We start from the raw sequence: 20402 nt of genomic DNA on the forward strand, positions 1-20402 counted from the left end.
ATTTATGTTATGGAAGCAATTACTTTCTCTCTTTGCCCTCAGAAAAGTGTGTTCACTCACTGTGGACCAAGTGGGTGAAATATGTAAGACCTTTACCCCCAGATTTTGTAGAGGTAGTGGATAAGTGACCTTAATATGTTTTATTCATATTGCCATTCTATTTTTCTTTCAAGTCTCCTCCTGAAATATTTACAGAACCTTTAAATGTGCACTTTGTCTTTCACAAATTGTACACAATTCCTAAATTTTAGAAAAACTGAACAGTAGGTGAAACGTAACTGTCTTGATGTATGTTCTGTAGCATAAACTGCTGTCCAACTACGGCTTCAAGGCAACATCTAAAGTGCTCAGAAAAAAAATGAAATTTAAACATCTAAAATTTAATGATCTCTTGAGGATGGTTGTGGAATTTAATAAAAAAAGATCCAGAACTAAATGGCTATGTACTGATTTGTAACATTGGTCGGACAAAACAAACAATTTGAAGTTGCCCCTTTGGCTGTGGGAAAACGTTATATTCAGTATGTTGTGACATTGTTTAAGACTACGTTTTTTTGTTGTTCAGTGAAAGTAACTTCCTGCTGTGTGCAAAAGCTAACCACTGTTGTCTTACCTGACCTGGTGCTCCAGAAAGCTCATGTAGCGGTAGAGCAGAGTGTAGGAAGGAGACAGGATCCCTACTGACTTCATCCTCGCCCCCCTCTCCACCGTGCTCTCCACCGCCATGTTGGCAAAGCAGGCGAGGCCAAAGTAGCAGCCCTTCCGGAAGTAGCTGTGGATGGATAGATTGAGGAGAGAGAGGGAGACAGACGAAGCCATGAGTCATGAAAAGCAAAGGCACTGCCAGATGGCTGGGCTTTCTTTCTTTTTTTTGCCAGGCAACACTTTGTGTCGTCGTGTCCTGCCAGGAGGAAGACATGGGGCCGCATCCTAATACTCAACAATACCTTCCTCCTCTTGGTTGTGTGCCCTTCAGGTTAAAAGTAAGGTGAACAACTTCCTCTGTAGTGCAAATGCTTACATGAAGTCTGTGGTGACTCGGTGCGAGCCGCTGGCGATGGCTTTGAACTCCACTCCCTCCAGGTCCATGTCTTTGGGCAGACACCACTCCAGCATGTTTCCTATCACACCCACACAATATTAAAACACACAGGCGAGCAGACAAGCACTGATACAAGACCAGACTGTAAATATATTATCAGAATTTCATTTCATGTTCATAAAAACAACAGTGACACAGCCCAACTGGATTCCTTGGAATTCATTAGGTGTCGGTTGAGCGCTGACGCTCGAGCGGCAGCTGAGCAAATATGGTCTGATAGGAGACAGAAGGTGACTCAGCCAGTGTGGTTTTCAAACTAATCATTAGCTACACGTATCAGTCAGTGGCGTCTCTGCAGAAATATGAGTTCAGTCATTAGACTGAGCCTACACATCTGTATCATCCACCTGCGGCTGAACACAAAAGATGCTCCATTACCCCTCTGACAGCTGTTGACTTTAAGTATTTAGCTTTAAGCATCGTGCAGTGCAAAGTCCCTATAAAAGCTATTTCCTGTGCAGACAAACCTTTATTAAAAGGCCACTAGAGACATCTGATTTTTTTCATTACAGATTTTGTGAACAAAATCAGAATGCTTTGCTCTGATTTGTGATGAATCAAGTGGCTCTTGAACTCATCGCCATTCACTCTGTCAGCCTTCTGCAGCGTTATTATAGAAGTACTCAAATTAATTTTACTCTAATTAATCCTCTACTTGTTTAACCGCAGAGTAGAATCAGACATGTTGTGGTAAATCTTCAAGTCTCATTCGTTTGCTTCAAAAAGTAACCCTCACAATGTCTTTGTGAGATTGTTGCACATATTTACCTTCACATTCCTGATTTGCTGTCACTTTTTGTTATGACTTTTCCTGCCAAAATAATACCTTAAAAAAACAAGACCATGTAACAAACGAAGTACATTAGCTACATGAGTCCTTAAGTATTTTGTGTGGATTGCTCCTTTAATGAAGCAGAAATTGAACTTTCTATCTTGTAAATATGAATGGGGCATTTTTGATGATTTCTTGCCAAAACACACAATAATAGTCTACATTTTTGGTGTGATGCTAAGGCAGAGTAGATGTACATTTTCCTTTATATTTGAAAGGTCCAGTGTGTGTGATTTAGATGTATTGGTAGAAATGGTATATATAATTTTCTCAACTATGTTTTCATTACACACTTAGAATGTGCCATGTGCCATCTATATTAACATCCTGCATGTACATGACCTGGATACAACGTTGAAGGCGGGGCAAGCTTCATCGCCACGAAATTTCTCAGTGGTGCATGAAGCCAAAAAAGCTCGATTTCCACAGTATGAAATTACCCAGATTTTCTGCATTAATGGGGCTCACAGAGAGAACAACTTATGACGGCTGAATGTACCCGAGTGGCAAACCTCCACTTGTCGAATGGCTAACTTCCAGTTTAACGCTCCGCAAACTTAAATGGGGATAACATTATTAAATCATGCCGCCCTTCTAGACTTTCGAAATGTTATCAGACCAAATGGATCAAATCCCAACATTCAAATGTCATTTGACGGGGTGTTGTGACGCTCATCAAAATGTATCTACTGATTTAGAGATATCTCTTCACAGTCTGTTCCTGATTATGTCACCTGACGGACCCAGACGGTGGCTTCAAAGCCTGGCGCTGGTGCTGGGAGCTTGATCTATGGACCTTGATATACCGATCGGGTCCTCTTTCAGGAAGTCTGCCATGTTGTTTCTACAGAATGGACAAATCATTCACTCTAGATAGGGCCATTTCTGTTTTCACTTCAGCATCTGTACTTCTCCTACACTCTTGGCACATGGGAAGTTTCAGTTCTTCAACCTCATCGCTAGATACCACTTAATCCTACACACTGGACCTTTAACATAAGAGTGACATTTATGTGCACAAACTAGATATATCTTAGTGTGAGTGCTAAAACTAACATGGCTTTGTGCAATATTTTCCATCCATTTGTTCTGCAAATATGAAAGCATTTACTTGTATATTTATTTAAGGTTACATTATCCTATACAGCTACATATATTGGTGCACTTGTCTTGTATTGTCTCCTTTAATAGATTTACCTGCTGTGTATTATGTTAGTATCATATCAGTGTATTGTGAAAGATGATATATCCTGTTTTATCTGTGTTACTCTGTATATCCTGGATCTGGTATTCAAGTTCCAGTGTGCAGGATTTAGTGGTATTGAGTGGTGATGTTGCATATGGCCGAAATGAAAACGTGAATGGCTGAGGGGGGCCGATTTAGATAATGTGAAAATACCTGGGGGGCCAGCTGCTTCTCGTGTCATATGGTTACTTCTATATGTATATAAGTAACATTTAATATCGGTCTAAGGGCTATAACTAGCCCTTGGACATTATTGTTCCAAGGTAATGAAAACACATTTCTTAGTTTCAGGTTATTATACAATAATGAAAACATGTTGATGAATACTGTATTCAATTCCCACCATTAGTATTCAATTTCTACCTATGGCTTCCCCTAAATCCTACACCTTAAAGGAAAGATGTTGCAACAGCTCATTAGTGGACTGAAAGTCCAGGGGAGCATTATTGACTGTACAGACCAGGAACTGATCAGATAATCTACTTATAATTGAAGCCTCTCATCAGATGGTGTTTGTGCTAGAGAACTAATATCAGTGAATCGTCCACTGAGCACATTTTATTGCAGTAACGTTATAACCTGTTATAACCTCACCCTGTTCTCTTGGTCTCATGAGAATATGACATGCTGCAAAATCAGAAAGCATGTGAACTCAAGCCTGCAGGGAATCTCTCCTGTTGCATGAACTCCTGTTCTTTTTCCATCATTTTGAAACACTAAATCTAATGATTCTAAGATCAATTATTCCTCTAGGTGGATTGGCTACTATTTCACAGGGGCTTATCTTGTCTTCAACATGCCCCTCATTAAAAATGTATAGGCCTGCCTGCTCTCTGCAGAAACGACCAGCTGATTGATTTCCATCACGAAACTCATCCTGACATGTCTGTTCTGTAGTGAGGCGACAGATGGCTTTTAATCGTGTCTCTAAACTTATGGCCAGGTCAGAAAAAGCCACACCTGTATGAGAAATTTCTGCACACTTAGGACAAACACGCTGTCATTTCTGGGCGTCAGACACAGGATTTCCTCACATTAGACGATTTTATTCCCTGACTATAAACATGATGCTTTCTCTTTGTTGTTTAATATAGCGATGATATATTGCATATTTTATGTCCCACCTGATCTGGTGTTGAATGTAACGACAAAGACCGACACAATCTGATCCTTTTCCTCCCATTTCACCATCCTATCTTCCAGCGAAACCTCCCTGGACGTTAGATCCGAGAGATGCTGCTCGCTGTCGGGTAGCAGGGCTTCATCCTTGCCCGCCGGGATGCTGGAGGTCGCGGGTGGGGCGCTGCAGCCGTCTGAGACAGACCTGCTGGGACCCCCTGGACTGCTGCTCCACCCTGCACGGCTGTTGGAGGGGCTCGAAAGTCGGTCCTTGGTGTGTGCCGCCACCGGTGCCGCTCCGCCGGGCTTCTCCGCGGACGGAACCTCCTCCCAGTCCAGCAGAGGAGCTCGGTCCGACCGCTCCACCATCCTGTCGGCGGTCCCGCCTCGTCAGTCTCGCAGCGGATTGTAAATGATGTCTCAGCCGCCGACGGGCACCAGGTCCATCCGTGGATAATTAAAGCTCAGGGCGATTCCCACATTGTAAAGTTATTCTCAACTGTTTAGAAAGGTTGCATTTTGTGTTAAATTTACATTACGAGCCCGGCGTTCACATCTATCTTTATAATCTTTCTTGTCTGAGGTGATCATAAATTTGATGCTGTTGCGAGAGGGCAACTCCTTCGTCTAATGTGAGCTGCGTTCAAAACAACTCAGCTGTCACACTCCCTTTACTAAAGAATAGCGATTGAAAGCCAGTTACAGCATAACTATGGATGCAAACTCCATTTTTGACCAAAAAAAAAAAATCAACAATGCTTTAATTAGAAATTAATTTATTTTTTAATTCATTTATTTTGAGAACAGTAGCACCTGCTAAACATAAATGGATAGACCGCGATGTGACAAATTGCTGTAAACAGGAATGTACTTTTTTTTTCTTTTTCCAAAATAAAGTGAAATTCAGTAAATCTTCAAGCATTTTGGAGCCAATATTGCACTCTAAACCTCACATTCGACTGTAAAATACTGGCATAAATTTGATGGTAGTATATTGTTGATGTAATTTATAATATATTATGTAAAAAAAGGGTAGGATACTGGCAAACTACATATAATTCAGCAGAAATCTATGCTGTTAAAAACTGATGTAAAAATATGGCCAAATTAGCCAAAAAATATGTAGTTTTTTTTAAAAATCTAAATTAAAATGCTATAAATCTTGATGCTTTTCGGAGCCAATATTATGCTGTAAACCTCAAATTCTATTTAAGATCACTGTAATAAATTCCACAGTAATATGCTGTTTTAGTAATTTATTGTATTGGCGCTGTAAAATAATAGTAGGATGCAGGCAACTACAGCTGGCTGTAGTTCACCAGAATTTTACAGGAAAATTTGTAATTGTGAAACACTTCCTTACAATTATTTGCTGCACAACAAAATCAAAGAGTTGCTTTGTGAATTTATGCACATATAGTAAACAGTAAATTCTGTTATTTATAGATGCATTCCTGATATGAATGACAAATGCTATTGTTGCTACTATTATTTTTTTTAGTGTGTCATGTGACTATCTTTTGGTAAGAACATTTCACTCAAAGAACCTGATTTGTTACTAATATTCAAAAGTCCAAGTTTCTCCAAGAATGAACAGAAGGCCTGTATAATTTATTTGCTCATCATTCAGGCTAAATTTTACATTCATTATGTAAAGAAAAACCGACCAAAACTATTTATTTATACAAATCTTACAGCTTTATTATATAACAAATTGATGACATGTTTGGGTGTGTTCATACTTCTGTATATTTTATTTCAGTTCAGTTTAGTCTGTCTGGTTTGTACCCACTTGTTTTCATTTGTACATTTTTTGTATTGACCACTGAACGTACTGTTTTCAAAACTTTAGATAAAAAGTTTTTTTTAAAAAAAAAAAACCTAACTTTTGAACATTTGGGAACATTACACCGTTTTGGCTTCTTGAATGTACCCTGTACTACAGCGTCGGGATGAATCTTGTCTTTATGAGCAGCACTTTCGATTATGAGATTTATGTTTTTATAAAGCAGATTCATGTCTAAAAAAATCAGATACTCTTAACATGTTATCCGGATTCTCCACATTTAAAAACTGCACGTATGGCTGCTTTCGGTCCATTTAATAGTTAAACTTTTGGCATTTTCAATGTGTCGAATGGTGTGACGTAAAATCCAAGCGCGAGTCGGTGACAGAGTTCAGCGACACGTCAACCACAAGGAAGTAGGTGTTTGTCTAACCTGCGACTTAATTGCGGCTCGAAGGACCGAAGTCTTATCGAAATGGGTGAGTATTTTAACTATTGGTCAACAAAATCTGTATTTATCCTTTGACCACCTTGACTTACATGCCTATGATTAATTAGATAGCGTCATATCTCTGCCCTGTATCTGCCATCTCCATTCACGCGCAGTGCGCCTGTCAGTTCGCGAGCTAACGTTAGCTATTTACTGTGAACACGGTATGCTTTTCACTCATGGTGTGGAATAGCTCCTAAACGTTTTGTCTCCGAGGTATTCAGACTAACTGTTTTATTTTTATATTATCTATTTTGTGTCTACACATTGTCACCAAAGACGTAAGAGAAAAAGCACGACAACTTGCATGCTTGTGTAATGTCAGTCATGCTAAAACGTCAGTTAATGAGGCTAAGCTAACCTCAGCTAACTTGCTCGACCACTTGTGATACTCATAGAAATTTAGGCACATTGTGATGAAAATCCGGAGAAGAGCTGGGTTGAAAATAGTTCTCGATATAGACAAGCTCACGTTTTTTACGCTGAATTTATGACTGTGTAGCTGTCACATTTCTGTTTCCTTAATTCCTCAGAAACTAAACATACTTTTATCTATACTAGTATCTTAAGTATTTGGGACGTTTAATAGTGTAAGTTCTGCCAAACTGTAGCCTGCTTTTTCTTATATCTTCCTTTTATTTTTTACTGCTTATAATCGTCCCTTAGCTAAGCTGTGCAGTAAATATAGCCGGCTTCTGTTGTTCGGTCGAGTGAATTCAGCCTATCATTTTATTGTATTTTGCTTTTTTACTGCTTAGATTTTATATTGCTTCATGTTTTGTGTGAAGTACGTATTGTACTGATCTCTGTTTATGTGTATGTGTTTATATGTATGTATTATGAATGCTTTGTGTTTTGTTTTTTGTTTTTTACTGACGCTTCCTGTTTGCATTTTTCTTTTGCAGCTGTTTTACAAATTTCCCTGCTGTGGGTTGAATTAAAGGCTTATCTTATCTTGTCTTGTCTTATTTTTTTGGCACTTGATTTGCCATTGTTTAATCATCATTTGAGTTATTAAGTTCATGGAAAGCCAAAATGATGAAAACACCCAACGGCGCCTAAAGTGATGAGTTATAACGAGCAAATTCAAAGTTTTAGTTTAGGTTAGTATAGTTTTACATACATGTGTATATAAAATGCAGAAAAAGAAAAGCAAGAAGATTAAACACTGTGCTGGAGAGATTAGAAGCCAAAAATGGCTTATGGAGATACTGCCCCTATTAAAAAATTCATTAAAAAAACAAAGATTGATAAAAGAAAAAAAAGGCAAAGCAGTACTTCAAAGTTGATGAAAACGTACAAATGTAACTTTGCATTTGCAAAGTGAAATGCATTACAAATAAATCCAATGAAGTGTACGAGTCTTTGCAAAATCAAGTCTTCTCAGATGTTTTTTAAAATAATGATGATGTCATTATTGATTGTAATGATGGAAGTAGCTTGTCCCAAAGAGATGATCCTCTGTATTATAATGTATATTGATTCAGGAACGTCAGACAGTACGGAAAATAAAAGTCCTTAGAGTGTTTTGTGGAGTACGAGTGAATGTCATTTAATAATGAAGATGAAGCAAGCAAACGTTGGCTCTTTTGGTTGATATATTATCAAAAGCACTTATTTCTATCCATCTGTGTTGAATTTTCAGGTCAAATCTTCACTAATATCTTTGCCGGCCTGTTTGGCAGCAGGGAGATGAGGATTCTTATCCTTGGTTTGGACGGTGCAGGAAAAACAACCATTCTCTACCGGCTGCAGGTTGGAGAGGTGGTAACCACAATCCCAAGTATGTACTTTATTTCCTTACTTATTTACTTTTATTGCTCCTCACACAACATCCCTGGATTCATATCAGTTAAACTCTGGGTTTATCAGAGGTTGTGTTTATTTATACTGTAATATGAGAACAACCTATGTATGTACAGAGAGTACATTATGAATGGCATCTATCAGTAATCCTACAGACAAATGCTTTCATACAGAGAGGCTTCACAAACTCAGGCAGCCAGTCTGGTCAACAATCTTATTTGACACACAAACTCTGAGTGGAGAGAAGCAAATAGAGGAAACAAGTCTCACTGGCTTTAATTAAAATGATTACAACTGATACAGATTGCACTGATGTTGAAAACAAACACAATGTAACCGTCAGTTTGTGGTTTTTAAATACTGAGATGGAAGTGTATACGGACATATGTGCTACTTTAAAGCCAGAATATTTAGCCAGTTCAAAATCAAAAGGGCTATAAAGGTATTCTGGACACCTGTGGACAGGTTTGCAAAAAAATATTGAGTTAATTACATGCTGCATTTCAGGCGAGACGCCCCAGGTGAAAACAGTTTTTTTTATACACTGGTAATTTTTGAGATCTTGCACTATTTTCTTCCATAACATTTCTTCTTTGAGACGTGAAAAAAAAACATGTCAAAAACACATTTACACATAGTTTAGATTTTTGTTCTGGAACTATATGCAAAAGTGCATATTTAATTAGATCAGGCCTCGGCCATACACCGAACTTTCCAGTTGCATTCCTGTCTATATTCTAAAAGGTTTTTACAGAGGGGTTTGTTAAAATATCATTTAAAGCCTGATTTATAGAACATTTATTTCTAAAAACAGGGTGATTTTTTTTACTTTTTTTATGGCTGTTGACAGTATTTTCTGATTAATTGAGTGATACATTGAGATATCCAAAATTTCTTTTTTAATATGACAACAAAGTTTAACATGGCTTTATCAAATGTTGAGATTGCTGCTCTGGTAATGTATGCAAAACAGCACATATCTAATTACGTAATGCCTCATTTGCATTATAAAACACACAATTGTAGAAAACTTGAAATATTACAAAATAACCGTCTGACTTTAAGCAATCAAATGGGCAAATTCATGATAATGTCTATTTGATAAAATAAATTACTTTATTCACTTGGGCTCCCACCAAAAATCCAGATTTTTTTTCTCTGTGTGCTGTCGATTACACAACAGTTATTTAATATTTTAGCATCGTGTTGCTCATGCTTTGTTTATTTGAATGTGCAGATTCTGAATACTTGAATACTCTACCATGACAGCATAAACCTTCCTTACACACATGTCGTTTCAATGTGGTTTGTTAAATTTAAGGGCTTTGTGGATCACCATGTAGAGAGAATAGTTTTATAGTTTTATAATGACCACATTTTGTAGAGAAAAGCACATAACAAAATGGCCTGTGTTAGTAATTTAAATCAAATATGCTGCATATTCTCACCAGTGTAAAGAATTCCATAAGATATATCTAATATAGTATTTCAGGATTGTGCTAACTCTGTATAAAAATTCTCTACCAGTACAGTTTTTCTCACATTACATAGCCTAAGAATAGAAACTGATTGCAGATGGTTCTGCATGTACTGCAGTGCATATCGTAATTCCAGTACTCAACGGTGGCAACAATCAGGCTCATATTCTTTGACCTCACTGTACTCATATGAATTCCTCTCTGCACAGCAATTGGCTTCAACGTCGAGACAGTCACCTACAAAAATCTGAAGTTCCAGGTGTGGGATCTGGGAGGACAGACAAGTATCAGGTAGGTGGCAAGTGTGCAAGGACTGTGCTGCAGAGCTTCCAGGAATGATTGTGTGAAAATAACAGCCCGATCAATATGGGATTTTTGATACTGATACAGATTTTACAGTGGAAAAATTCACAGATTACCGATTTGGCGACTAATTTTTGAGCTGGAATGAAAATGGATCATTTCTATGCAGATTTTGCACTGACTTTGCACCAATATGACTAAGCAGAAGTACTCAGAAGGCTGCTTTCTTAAACAAACAACTTTTATTTAACAATGCACTTATTTAAAATTACATTCAAACAAAAATAAAGAATAAATAAAAATAAACATCTGTACTGTATGTGTTCAGCATCAGTCTTCCCTGACCATTAAAATAAAGAATATAAAAATAATATACATCAGTACTGACTATTTAAATAAAGAACAGATACAATAAAATATATAGCTAAATAAACATCAGCACTCTTTGGTATCAGCCAATTGCTGACCATTTCTAAACCACCCAAACATTGTTTTCTGCATTGTATGGTCTGAAAAAAAACTTTTCTTATTGGTGCATATCTTAAAAAACATATGCTCCGATATGTCTGTGAAAGGCTCGTAACGGCTCAGTTGACCGATATGACGGTTGGGCTCAATTCCTATTTTTTAACTCCCCTTTTTTAAATATTTGAACCTTCTGCCTTCATTCTTGCATCTTTGCGTCAACCCACCACCTTCACTCTTTGTCATCCTCCTTCTTTCTCCTCACCTGTCTGAAAACCTCTCTGCTTCTCTCTCTGCTCGATAGACCCTACTGGCGGTGTTACTACTCAAACACAGATGCGATCATCTATGTCGTCGACAGCAGCGACCGCGACAGGATGGGCATCTCTAAGTCTGAGCTGGTGGCCATGTTGGAGGTAAGATAGCTTTTTTTGTTAAAGGCAACCGAAACCACAGTGGGGGGTCTCATTCAGCAAACTCGAGAAATTTAGGTGTATTTTAGCATTCATCAATAGTATCTCAGAAGCTCCAATCTGTTTGTAGGTATCAACAAAATCTACATCTGCCTCCTACTGCTTGTGTAAAAATGAATGCACGTAAATATTGCTTGTCATTATTAGAAATTACAATTTTCATTTGTAAGGCGCTGTGTTATGTTTAGCTTCTTGGCCAATAAAAACTAGAATTTTACTACGATCTGTCCTATCAGAGCTCTACTTCGATCTGTCCCCTTCATGCTGCCACAGACAGAAGACAAAATGTTTTTTTCTCAAATCCAGCTCACCCAAAATGACTTCAATCTCCAACATAGCAAACGTTTTTCATTCTTCCTTTGTTTACGGCATGTTGGCAGGTCGAGAGGATGCACCTACTCATAGTAATTATCACCTCCTTATGTGGTGGTCACTGGCTGTTCTTGGGTGGTATTGTATGCTCATTTCTGACTGGTGGGAGGGTGCTGTCAATTTATGAATAATTGGCATTCATAAACATACACAAGAGCTTACGATCAAATCAAAGTTCCCTGCAGCATTCATGAATCTGGTGTAGGTTTTTAGTACCAAGTTGTTTCATGTGCAAATCTCTTCACAGACTTACTAACATTTTATGGAATCAGAGCCATTGAAACAAGTCCGATTTGAGAATATTTATAACAAGCTTTAAATCATATGCTAGTGGTAAAAAAACTAATAGTTAAATGTCCATAAATACTATACTATCACAGATTTTTTTCTGACATGTTTAGCATGTCTTTTCTATTGCATATTTAATTCCATACTAGTTTGACTTTTTCTTCGCATGCTTTATGACTGCCTATGCTGTGACATAATACTTTACTATGACCTATTTAATCACATCTAATGATATAGTAACGTGGGGCTTTTTAAATGCTATTTGTAATTACAGTATAATATGACTTTCTATTGCATTTTTTTCTGACAAACTATACTATTACATTTTTTAGTCACATTTTTTATGATAATGTATGACTTTTTGCATATTTCATGACGTACGATACATCTAGACTTCTTTTATTGCATTTTTAAATTATATACTATGACATTTTTTATCAGATTTGTCATGACTTACTTTAGTGTGACTTTTTTATTGCATATTTTGTGACATTTTATACTATGACTTTTTTTAATCACATTATTGACAACATACGTGTATACAGTGTACTACGGCTGACTTATTGGATATTGTCTGACACACTACACTATGACTTTAGTATAACTGTAAAGTATTCTGACCATATCTTGAAAAGTCACCGTTGTATGTCTTTGTGTACACAACTTAGGCAATTCTAGTTCAAAAAGCACTGAAAATCTCAAAAAGAAAAATTCAAATCACCGAAACTACACAGATGGTTTTCAAAATAAACTATTTCAGAACTATGATTTTGGTGGGATTTCAGTATTAATATTGTGTGCTTAACAGTGGTTACATGTCACAAAGTGTTAAGTTGCTCATTTCGCTTCCATAACACTGCACATATTTTTTACTGCCATTCTCCGGCACTCTTTCTTTTTATGAGTTGCTCATGTTCATGACCTTGTTATTTATCCAGGAGGAAGAGCTGAAGAAAGCTATACTGGTGGTCTTCGCAAATAAACAGGACATGGACCAAGCAATGACACCTGCTGAGGTGGCACAGTCTCTGGGCCTCCCCGCCCTCAAAGAGAGAAAATGGCAGATCTTCAGGACATCAGCTCTAAAAGGCTCTGGCCTGGATGAAGGAATGGAATGGTAGGCATTACCATACTTATTATACATAGAGAGAAATAATTCAAATGGGAATAAATGATTTTAAAATAGGTGTTATTTATGTAAAAAAAAGAAATTAGTATAATTAGTATAATATGTCAAAAAGGCATAGTATAGTGTGTCAAGAAAATGTTATAGTATAGTTTGTCAAAACAAGTGTTAAATACTACAGTGTTTCATAAAAGAGTCGACTCGACTCGACTCAACTCAACTCAACTTTATTTAAAAAGCACTTTAAAAAAACAACCACAGCCGAAACAAAGTGCTGTACATAAATAGACAAAACAACACAGACATAAAACAATTTAAAAAAAAAATGGTGAAATAAAACAGATATAAACACTAAGGTAATTGTTTTATTGTTTTTAAAAACGATTCAAAAAACAATTAAAACAATAACTAAAAACAGACCATAAAACACTAAAACAGGAGCAGAGTCTCATGCGGGGTTGAAAGCCAAGGAATAAAAATGGGTTTTAAGACAAGTTTTAAAAATGGACAGTGAGGAGGCTTGTCTAATGTGGAGGGGAAGCTCATTCCACAACTTAGAACAGAACTAATTTGCAGATCCAATTTAAAACCACTGTCCACCTTAAAACCCAAGTGTTTATGCCTCCACTTGATAGTGCTAGATAATGACTTTAAACAACTAAGAGGAAACTTCTACAATGGACAACACAAACTGTTATAAACAGTAAACTGTGTGCGGCGAGCTGTTTAAGAGTCTTATGAAACACAAAGATAAACACCAGGGAAACTGGACACGGGATTGCCTCCAAAAGATTTCTAGAGGGGCCTGGACAGGAGACTGCTGGCTTTCAATAATCTGCCAAAGAGCCCAAGTCAACAGGAGGGGGTCGACAAGGGTTACTGGGACCAAACACCATTAGTTCTGTATTTTTCTCATTGAAATTTAAAAAGTTGAAAGCCATCTAGGATTTGATGTCTTCAAGACATGCAAGAATTTGTGTGAGGGAGAAAGCATTTTTCTTTTTCAGCGGCACATATATGTGACTGTTGTCAGCATAACAGTGGAAAGAGATGCCATGCTTTCTCAGGATGGAGCCCAGGGGCAGTAAATACAAAGAGAAAAGCAGGGGCCCTAAAATCAACCCTTGTGGAACCCCATACGGCAATGGAGCAGAGCTGGACCCTGAAATTCCAAGGCTTACACTCATACTTCTGTCAGCCAGATATGATTTGAACCACTCCAGTGCAGTACCACAGATACCCCCAGGTGGCGTTGCCAGGCCTGTAGGGTATTGTAAAGGCTGCAGATAGGTCCAACAGAACAAGAATTACATGGTCACCAGAGTCATTGAGTCAGGAGGATGTCATTAAAAACTAGAATTTTTTGTTTCTGAAGTAGAGGCTGCACCACTGCATGTTTAAAGCTTAGGGGAACAACACCAGAAGACCAACTGCTGTTAATGATAGCCAGAACCAACTGCCCGATACTAGGGAAAACCTGTTTAAATAGGCTAGAAGAGACAGCTTGACAGGGTCGAAAAGAGTCAAAGTGTAGTATGTAATAAAAATGTCAGTCTAGTATGTAAAAAAAAACTTATAGTATGGTGTGAAAACTTCATAGTATAGTATATAGCAACAATATAGCATGTGTTGTTTTCAGCCACTTTTTGGACATGTCAAGATTTGATGTTTTTCGCCGTACTCTAGCATGGTATATTCCATTGTTTCGACATGCTATATTATGGTGTTTTTGGCCATTTTTACAAAATTCTATGCCATGCTGTGTCTTGGCATGCTATTTCGTGCACCTGTTTTTGGGACATGTCATTTTTGGCCATTTTTCTGACATGCTAAATTATGAGGTTTTTCGCCTTTTTGGCCTTCACTCCCACTTTGTATACTATAACGCATCTCTACAAGCTATTATATGTTGTTATTAGCCATTTTTAGGAGCAGTCAAATTTTGAGTTTTTCAACATACTATACTATTGCCTTTTTGGCCATTTTTTTACGTGATAAATTATGAGGTTTTTGGCCTTTTTTGGCCTTCACTCCCACTTTGTATGGTATAACGCATCTCTACAAGCTATTATTTAACCTTTTCATCCATTTTTAGGAGCGGTCAAAATTTGACTTTTTTGACTTACTATACTATTGCCTTTTTGACCATTTTTTGACATGCTAAATCATGAGGTTTTTGGCCTTTTTTGGCCTTAATTCCCATTTTGTATACTACTACTATGAGCCAAATGGAACATCCTAACTCAACATGGTATCTGGAAGTTTGGCTTAGTAGATTGAGCAGGTGCTTGGTGTTCCTGAGGTTGTTGGCTTGAGCCTTACTTAATACATTTTAAATTTGACTTTTATGCCATGAATCAAATAAAAATATCAGCCCTGCCAAGAACTTAGTTGCTTTCCGGTCTGACTCATATGTCAGTGGAGTTTTTAATAGATGTCACTCGAAGTAATGAGCTAAATTGAAAATCAGATACATAACTTGCATCAGAACAATTGGTTTAGTGGATAAAGCAGGTGCTTGGTCTTTCTGAGGTTGTTGGTTCAAGCCTTGCTTCTTACAAATTACTGTTGACTTGAATTGACCATGAATCAAATAAAAATTAAAGCTGTGCCAAGACTGTAGTTGCATATCAGTCTGACTCATATCATTTTCATTTTTTTTTGACATGCTAAATTATGAGGTTTTTGGCCCTTTTTGGCCTTTATTCCCACTTTGTATACCATAATGTGTCTCTACAATTATTATATGTCGTTTTCAGTCATTTTTAGGAGTGGTCAATATTTGACTTTTTCGTCATACTATACTATTGCCTTTTTGGCCATTTTTTTGACATGCTAAATTATGAGTTTTTTGGCCTTTTTTGGCCTTCATTCCCACTTTGTATACAATAATGTGCCTCTACAAGTTATAATATGTCGTTTTCAGCCATTTTTATGAGCGGTCAAAATTTGACTTTTTTAACATACCATACTATTGCCTTGTTGGCCATTTTTTGGCATGCTAAATTATGAGGTTTTTGGCCTTTTTTGGCCTTCACTCCCACTTTGTATGGTATAACGCATCTCTACAAGCTATTATTTAACATTTTCATCCATTTTTAGGAGCGGTCAAAATTTGACTTTTTTGACGTACTATACTATTGCCTTTTTGACCATTTTTTGACATGCTAAATTATGAGGTTTTTGGCCTTTTTTGGCCTTAATTCCCACTTTGTATACTACTACTATGAGCCAAATGGAACATCCTAACTCAGCATGATATCTGGAAGTTTGGCTTAGTGGATTGAGCAGGTGCTTGATGTTCCTGAGGTTGTTGGCTTGAGTCTTACTTAATACATTTTAAATTTGACTTTTATGCCATGAATCAAATAAAAATATCAGCCCTGCCAAGAACTTAGTTGCTTTCCGGTCTGACTCATATGTCAGTGGAGTTTTTAATAGATGTCACTTGAAGTAATGAGCTAAATTGAAAATCCGATACATAACTTGCATCAGAGCAATTGGTTTAGAGGATAAAGCAGGTGCTTGGTCTTTCTGAGGTTGTTGGTTCAAGCCTTGCTTCTTACAAATTACTGTTGACTTGAATTGACCATGAATCAAATAAAAATTAAAGTTGTGCCAAGACTGTAGTTGCATATCAGTCTGACTCATATCATTTTCATTTTTTTTTGACATGCTAAATTATGAGGTTTTTGGCCCTTTTTGGCCTTTATTCCCACTTTGTATACCATAATGTGTCTCTACAATTATTATATGTCGTTTTCAGTCATTTTTAGGAGTGGTCAATATTTGACTTTTTCGTCATACTATACTATTGCCTTTTTGGCCATTTTTTTGACATGCTAAATTATGAGTTTTTTGGCCTTTTTTGGCCTTCATTCCCACTTTGTATACAATAATGTGCCTCTACAAGTTATAATATGTCGTTTTCAGCCATTTTTATGAGCGGTCAAAATTTGACTTTTTTAACATACCATACTATTGCCTTGTTGGCCATTTTTTGGCATGCTAAATTATGAGGTTTTTGGCCTTTTTTGGCCTTCACTCCCACTTTGTATGGTATAACGCATCTCTACAAGCTATTATTTAACATTTTCATCCATTTTTAGGAGCGGTCAAAATTTGACTTTTTTGACGTACTATACTATTGCCTTTTTGACCATTTTTTGACATGCTAAATTATGAGGTTTTTGGCCTTTTTTGGCCTTAATTCCCACTTTGTATACTACTACTATGAGCCAAATGGAACATCCTAACTCAGCATGATATCTGGAAGTTTGGCTTAGTGGATTGAGCAGGTGCTTGATGTTCCTGAGGTTGTTGGCTTGAGTCTTACTTAATACATTTTAAATTTGACTTTTATGCCATGAATCAAATAAAAATATCAGCCCTGCCAAGAACTTAGTTGCTTTCCGGTCTGACTCATATGTCAGTGGAGTTTTTAATAGATGTCACTTGAAGTAATGAGCTAAATTGAAAATCCGATACATAACTTGCATCAGAGCAATTGGTTTAGAGGATAAAGCAGGTGCTTGGTCTTTCTGAGGTTGTTGGTTCAAGCCTTGCTTCTTACAAATTACTGTTGACTTGAATTGACCATGAATCAAATAAAAATTAAAGTTGTGCCAAGACTGTAGTTGCATATCAGTCTGACTCATATCATTTTCATTTTTTTTTGACATGCTAAATTATGAGGTTTTTGGCCCCTTTTGGCCTTTATTCCCACTTTGTATACCATAATGTGTCTCTACAAGCTATTATATGTCGTTTTCAGCCATTTTTAGGAGTGGTCAATATTTGACTTTTTCGTCATACTATACTATTGCCTTTTTGGCCATTTTTTTGACATGCTAAATTATGAGTTTTTTGGCCTTTTTTGGTCTTCATTACCACTTTGTTGACGATACGATTTACGACACGTCACTGCTGATAATGAGCTACATGGAACTCAGTATGTTATCTGGAGGTTTGGTTTAGTGGATAGAGCAGGTGCTTGTTGTACCTTTGGTTCTTAGTTCAAGCTTTACTTGTTAAAAGTTACTGTTGACTTTTATGCCATGAATCTAATAAAAATGTCAGCTCTGCCAAGAACTTAGTTGCATATCAGTTTGACTCATATATCAAGTGGGGTTTTTAACACGTCAGTGCTGGTAATGAGCTAAATAGAACATCCGAAATTGATATGGTATCTGGAGGTTTGGCTCAGTGGGTAATGCAAGCGTCTGTGGTTCCAGAGGTTGTTGGTTCGAGCCCCCCTTGAAACAAGGTGCATTTCGTTCTTATTCCACAAATCAAATAAAAATATCAGCCCTACCAACAACTTGGTAGATTATCGGTCTGACTCACATCAGTTGAGTTTTCAATAGCTGTCAATGGTGAAACTAAGATAAAGGGGACGCCGAACAGTGTTCAGATGTCTGGAGGTTTGGCTCAGTTGGTAGAGCAGGAGGTTGGAGTGCAAGAGATTGCTAGTTCAAATCTCACCTGTAACAGGTGGCTTTTGGAGGCTGCCATCTGAGCACAGAGTTCTCGTCAAAGCAGACATATATCAGCCGATACATGTTATTTTATTTATGCCACAAGATATAATTTGGTTGTACGTTCATACCGTTAAGACACTGATTGTGATATGGCAGAACACATTAAGGCATGTAAAGTTTATTAATATATTGTAACGAAAATATAAATCAACTTTACATGCCTTAATATTTTCTGCTATATCATAATCAGTGTCTAAAATGATATTTTAGGGCATAAAAAAAAAAATATCGGCTTCTATATATCTGTCTAAAATCGACAGACGTCACTGCCGATACTGGTTTTACCTGTTTCGGGACCACTTCACCTGTTTTTTTGGCAAAAATGACATATTAATCAATTTTAATGCCTTATTTCTTCTGCAATATCACAATCAATGTCTAAAGTGTATGAATCTACAGCCAAATGATATTTTATGGCATGAAAAAAAAAAAATATCGGCATATATATATATCTGTCTAAAATCGACAGACGTCGCTGCCGATACTGGTTTTACCTGTTTCGGGACCACTTCACCTGTTTTTTTTGGCAAAAATGACATATTAATCAATTTTAATGCCTTGTTTCTTCTGTAACATCACAATCAGTGTCTAAAGTGTATGAATCAACAGCCAAATTATATTTTATGGCATAAAAAAAAATAAAAAAAATATTGGCATCTATATATCTGTCTAAAATTGACAGACGTCACTGCCGATACTGGTTTTACCTGTTTCGGGGCCACATACCTGTTTTTTTTTTTTTTAAATGACATATTAATCAATTTTAATGCCTTAATTTGTTCTGCAATATCACAGTCAGAGTCTAAACTGTATAAATCTAAAGCCAAATTATATTTTATGGCAAAAAATAAATTAAAAATATGTGATTATATATATCTGTCTAAAATTGACAGACGTTGCTGCCAAAATATCATTTGGCTGTAGATTCATACACTTTAGACATTGACTGTGATATTGCAGAAGAAATAAGGCATTAAAATTGATTAATATGTCATTTTTGCCAAAAAAACAGGTGAAGTGGTCCCGAAACAGGTAAAACCAGTATCGGCAGCGACGTCTGTCGATTTTAGACAGATATATATATATGCCGATATTTTTTTTTTTATTTATGCTATAAAATATTCTTTGGCTGTAGATTCATACACTTTAGACATTGACTGTGATATTGCAGAAGAAATAAGGCATTAAAATTGATTAATATATAATTTTTGCCAAAAAAACAGGTGAAGTGGTCCCAAAACAGGTAAAACCAGTATCGGCAGCGACGTCTGTCGATTTTAGACAGATATATAGAAGCCGATATTTTTTTTTTATTTTTGCCATAAAATATTCTTTGGCTGTAGATTCATACACTTTAGACATTGACTGTGATATTGCAGAAGAAATAAGGCATTAAAATTGATTAATATATCATTTTTGCCAAAAAAACAGGTGAAGTGGTCCCAAAACAGGTAAAACCAGTATCGGCAGCGACGTCTGTCGATTTTAGACAGATATATATATATGCCGATATTTTTTCTTTTTTTATGCCATAAATATCATTTGGCTGTAGATTCATACACTTTAGACATTGATTGTGATATTGCAGAAGAAATAAGGCATTAAAATTGATTAATATGTCATTTTTGCCAAAAAAACAGGTGAAGTGGTCTCGAAACAGGTAAAACCAGTATCGGCAGCGACGTCTGTCGATTTTAGACAGATATATATATATGCCGATATTTTTTTTTTTTCATGCCATAAAATATCATTTGGCTGTAGATTCATACACTTTAGACATTGGTTGTGATATTGCAGAAGAAATAAGGCATTAAAATTGATTAATATGTCATTTTTGCCAAAAAAACAGGTGAAGTGGTCCCAAAACAGGTAAAACCAGTATCGGCAGTGACGTCTGTCGATTTTAGACAGATATATAGAAGCCGATATTTTTTTTTAATGCCCTAAAATATCATTTTAGACACTGATTATGATAT

At 36.6% G+C, this 20402-nt stretch overlaps 2 protein-coding genes and 1 long non-coding RNA gene across 3 annotated transcripts in view; 2 read left to right on the forward strand and 1 right to left on the reverse strand.

Moving 5' to 3' along the window:
- Nucleotides 1-6140, reverse strand: part of LOC121961240 (DENN domain-containing protein 11-like) — a 16373-nt gene extending 10233 nt beyond the window's left edge. The window contains exons 1-3 of the mRNA XM_042511150.2: nucleotides 4305-6140; nucleotides 1022-1121; nucleotides 614-772 (exon numbers count right to left, since the gene is read on the reverse strand). Of these exons, the coding sequence (XP_042367084.1) occupies nucleotides 614-772; nucleotides 1022-1121; nucleotides 4305-4668 (623 nt within the window). The 5' untranslated portion in view covers nucleotides 4669-6140. The remainder of the gene's footprint in view (nucleotides 1-613; nucleotides 773-1021; nucleotides 1122-4304) is intronic.
- A 280-nt stretch (nucleotides 6141-6420) lies between these two features.
- arl1 (ARF like GTPase 1) overlaps nucleotides 6421-20402 on the forward strand; it is a 48671-nt gene continuing 34689 nt past the window's right edge. The window contains exons 1-5 of the mRNA XM_042511313.2: nucleotides 6421-6564; nucleotides 8221-8358; nucleotides 10069-10150; nucleotides 10932-11043; nucleotides 12699-12877. Coding sequence (XP_042367247.1) covers nucleotides 6561-6564; nucleotides 8221-8358; nucleotides 10069-10150; nucleotides 10932-11043; nucleotides 12699-12877 — 515 coding nt within the window. The 5' untranslated portion in view covers nucleotides 6421-6560. The remainder of the gene's footprint in view (nucleotides 6565-8220; nucleotides 8359-10068; nucleotides 10151-10931; nucleotides 11044-12698; nucleotides 12878-20402) is intronic.
- Nucleotides 12884-17518, forward strand: LOC148185889 (uncharacterized). Its single transcript, XR_015775565.1, has 2 exons — nucleotides 12884-14727; nucleotides 14893-17518. It is a non-coding gene; the product is annotated as an uncharacterized LOC148185889 (long non-coding RNA).

This window comes from Plectropomus leopardus, chromosome 22 (assembly GCF_026936395.1).
Source record: "Plectropomus leopardus strain MGB_pleo_1.0 chromosome 22, ASM2693639v1, whole genome shotgun sequence".
NCBI classification, from domain to species: domain Eukaryota; kingdom Metazoa; phylum Chordata; class Actinopteri; order Perciformes; family Serranidae; genus Plectropomus; species Plectropomus leopardus.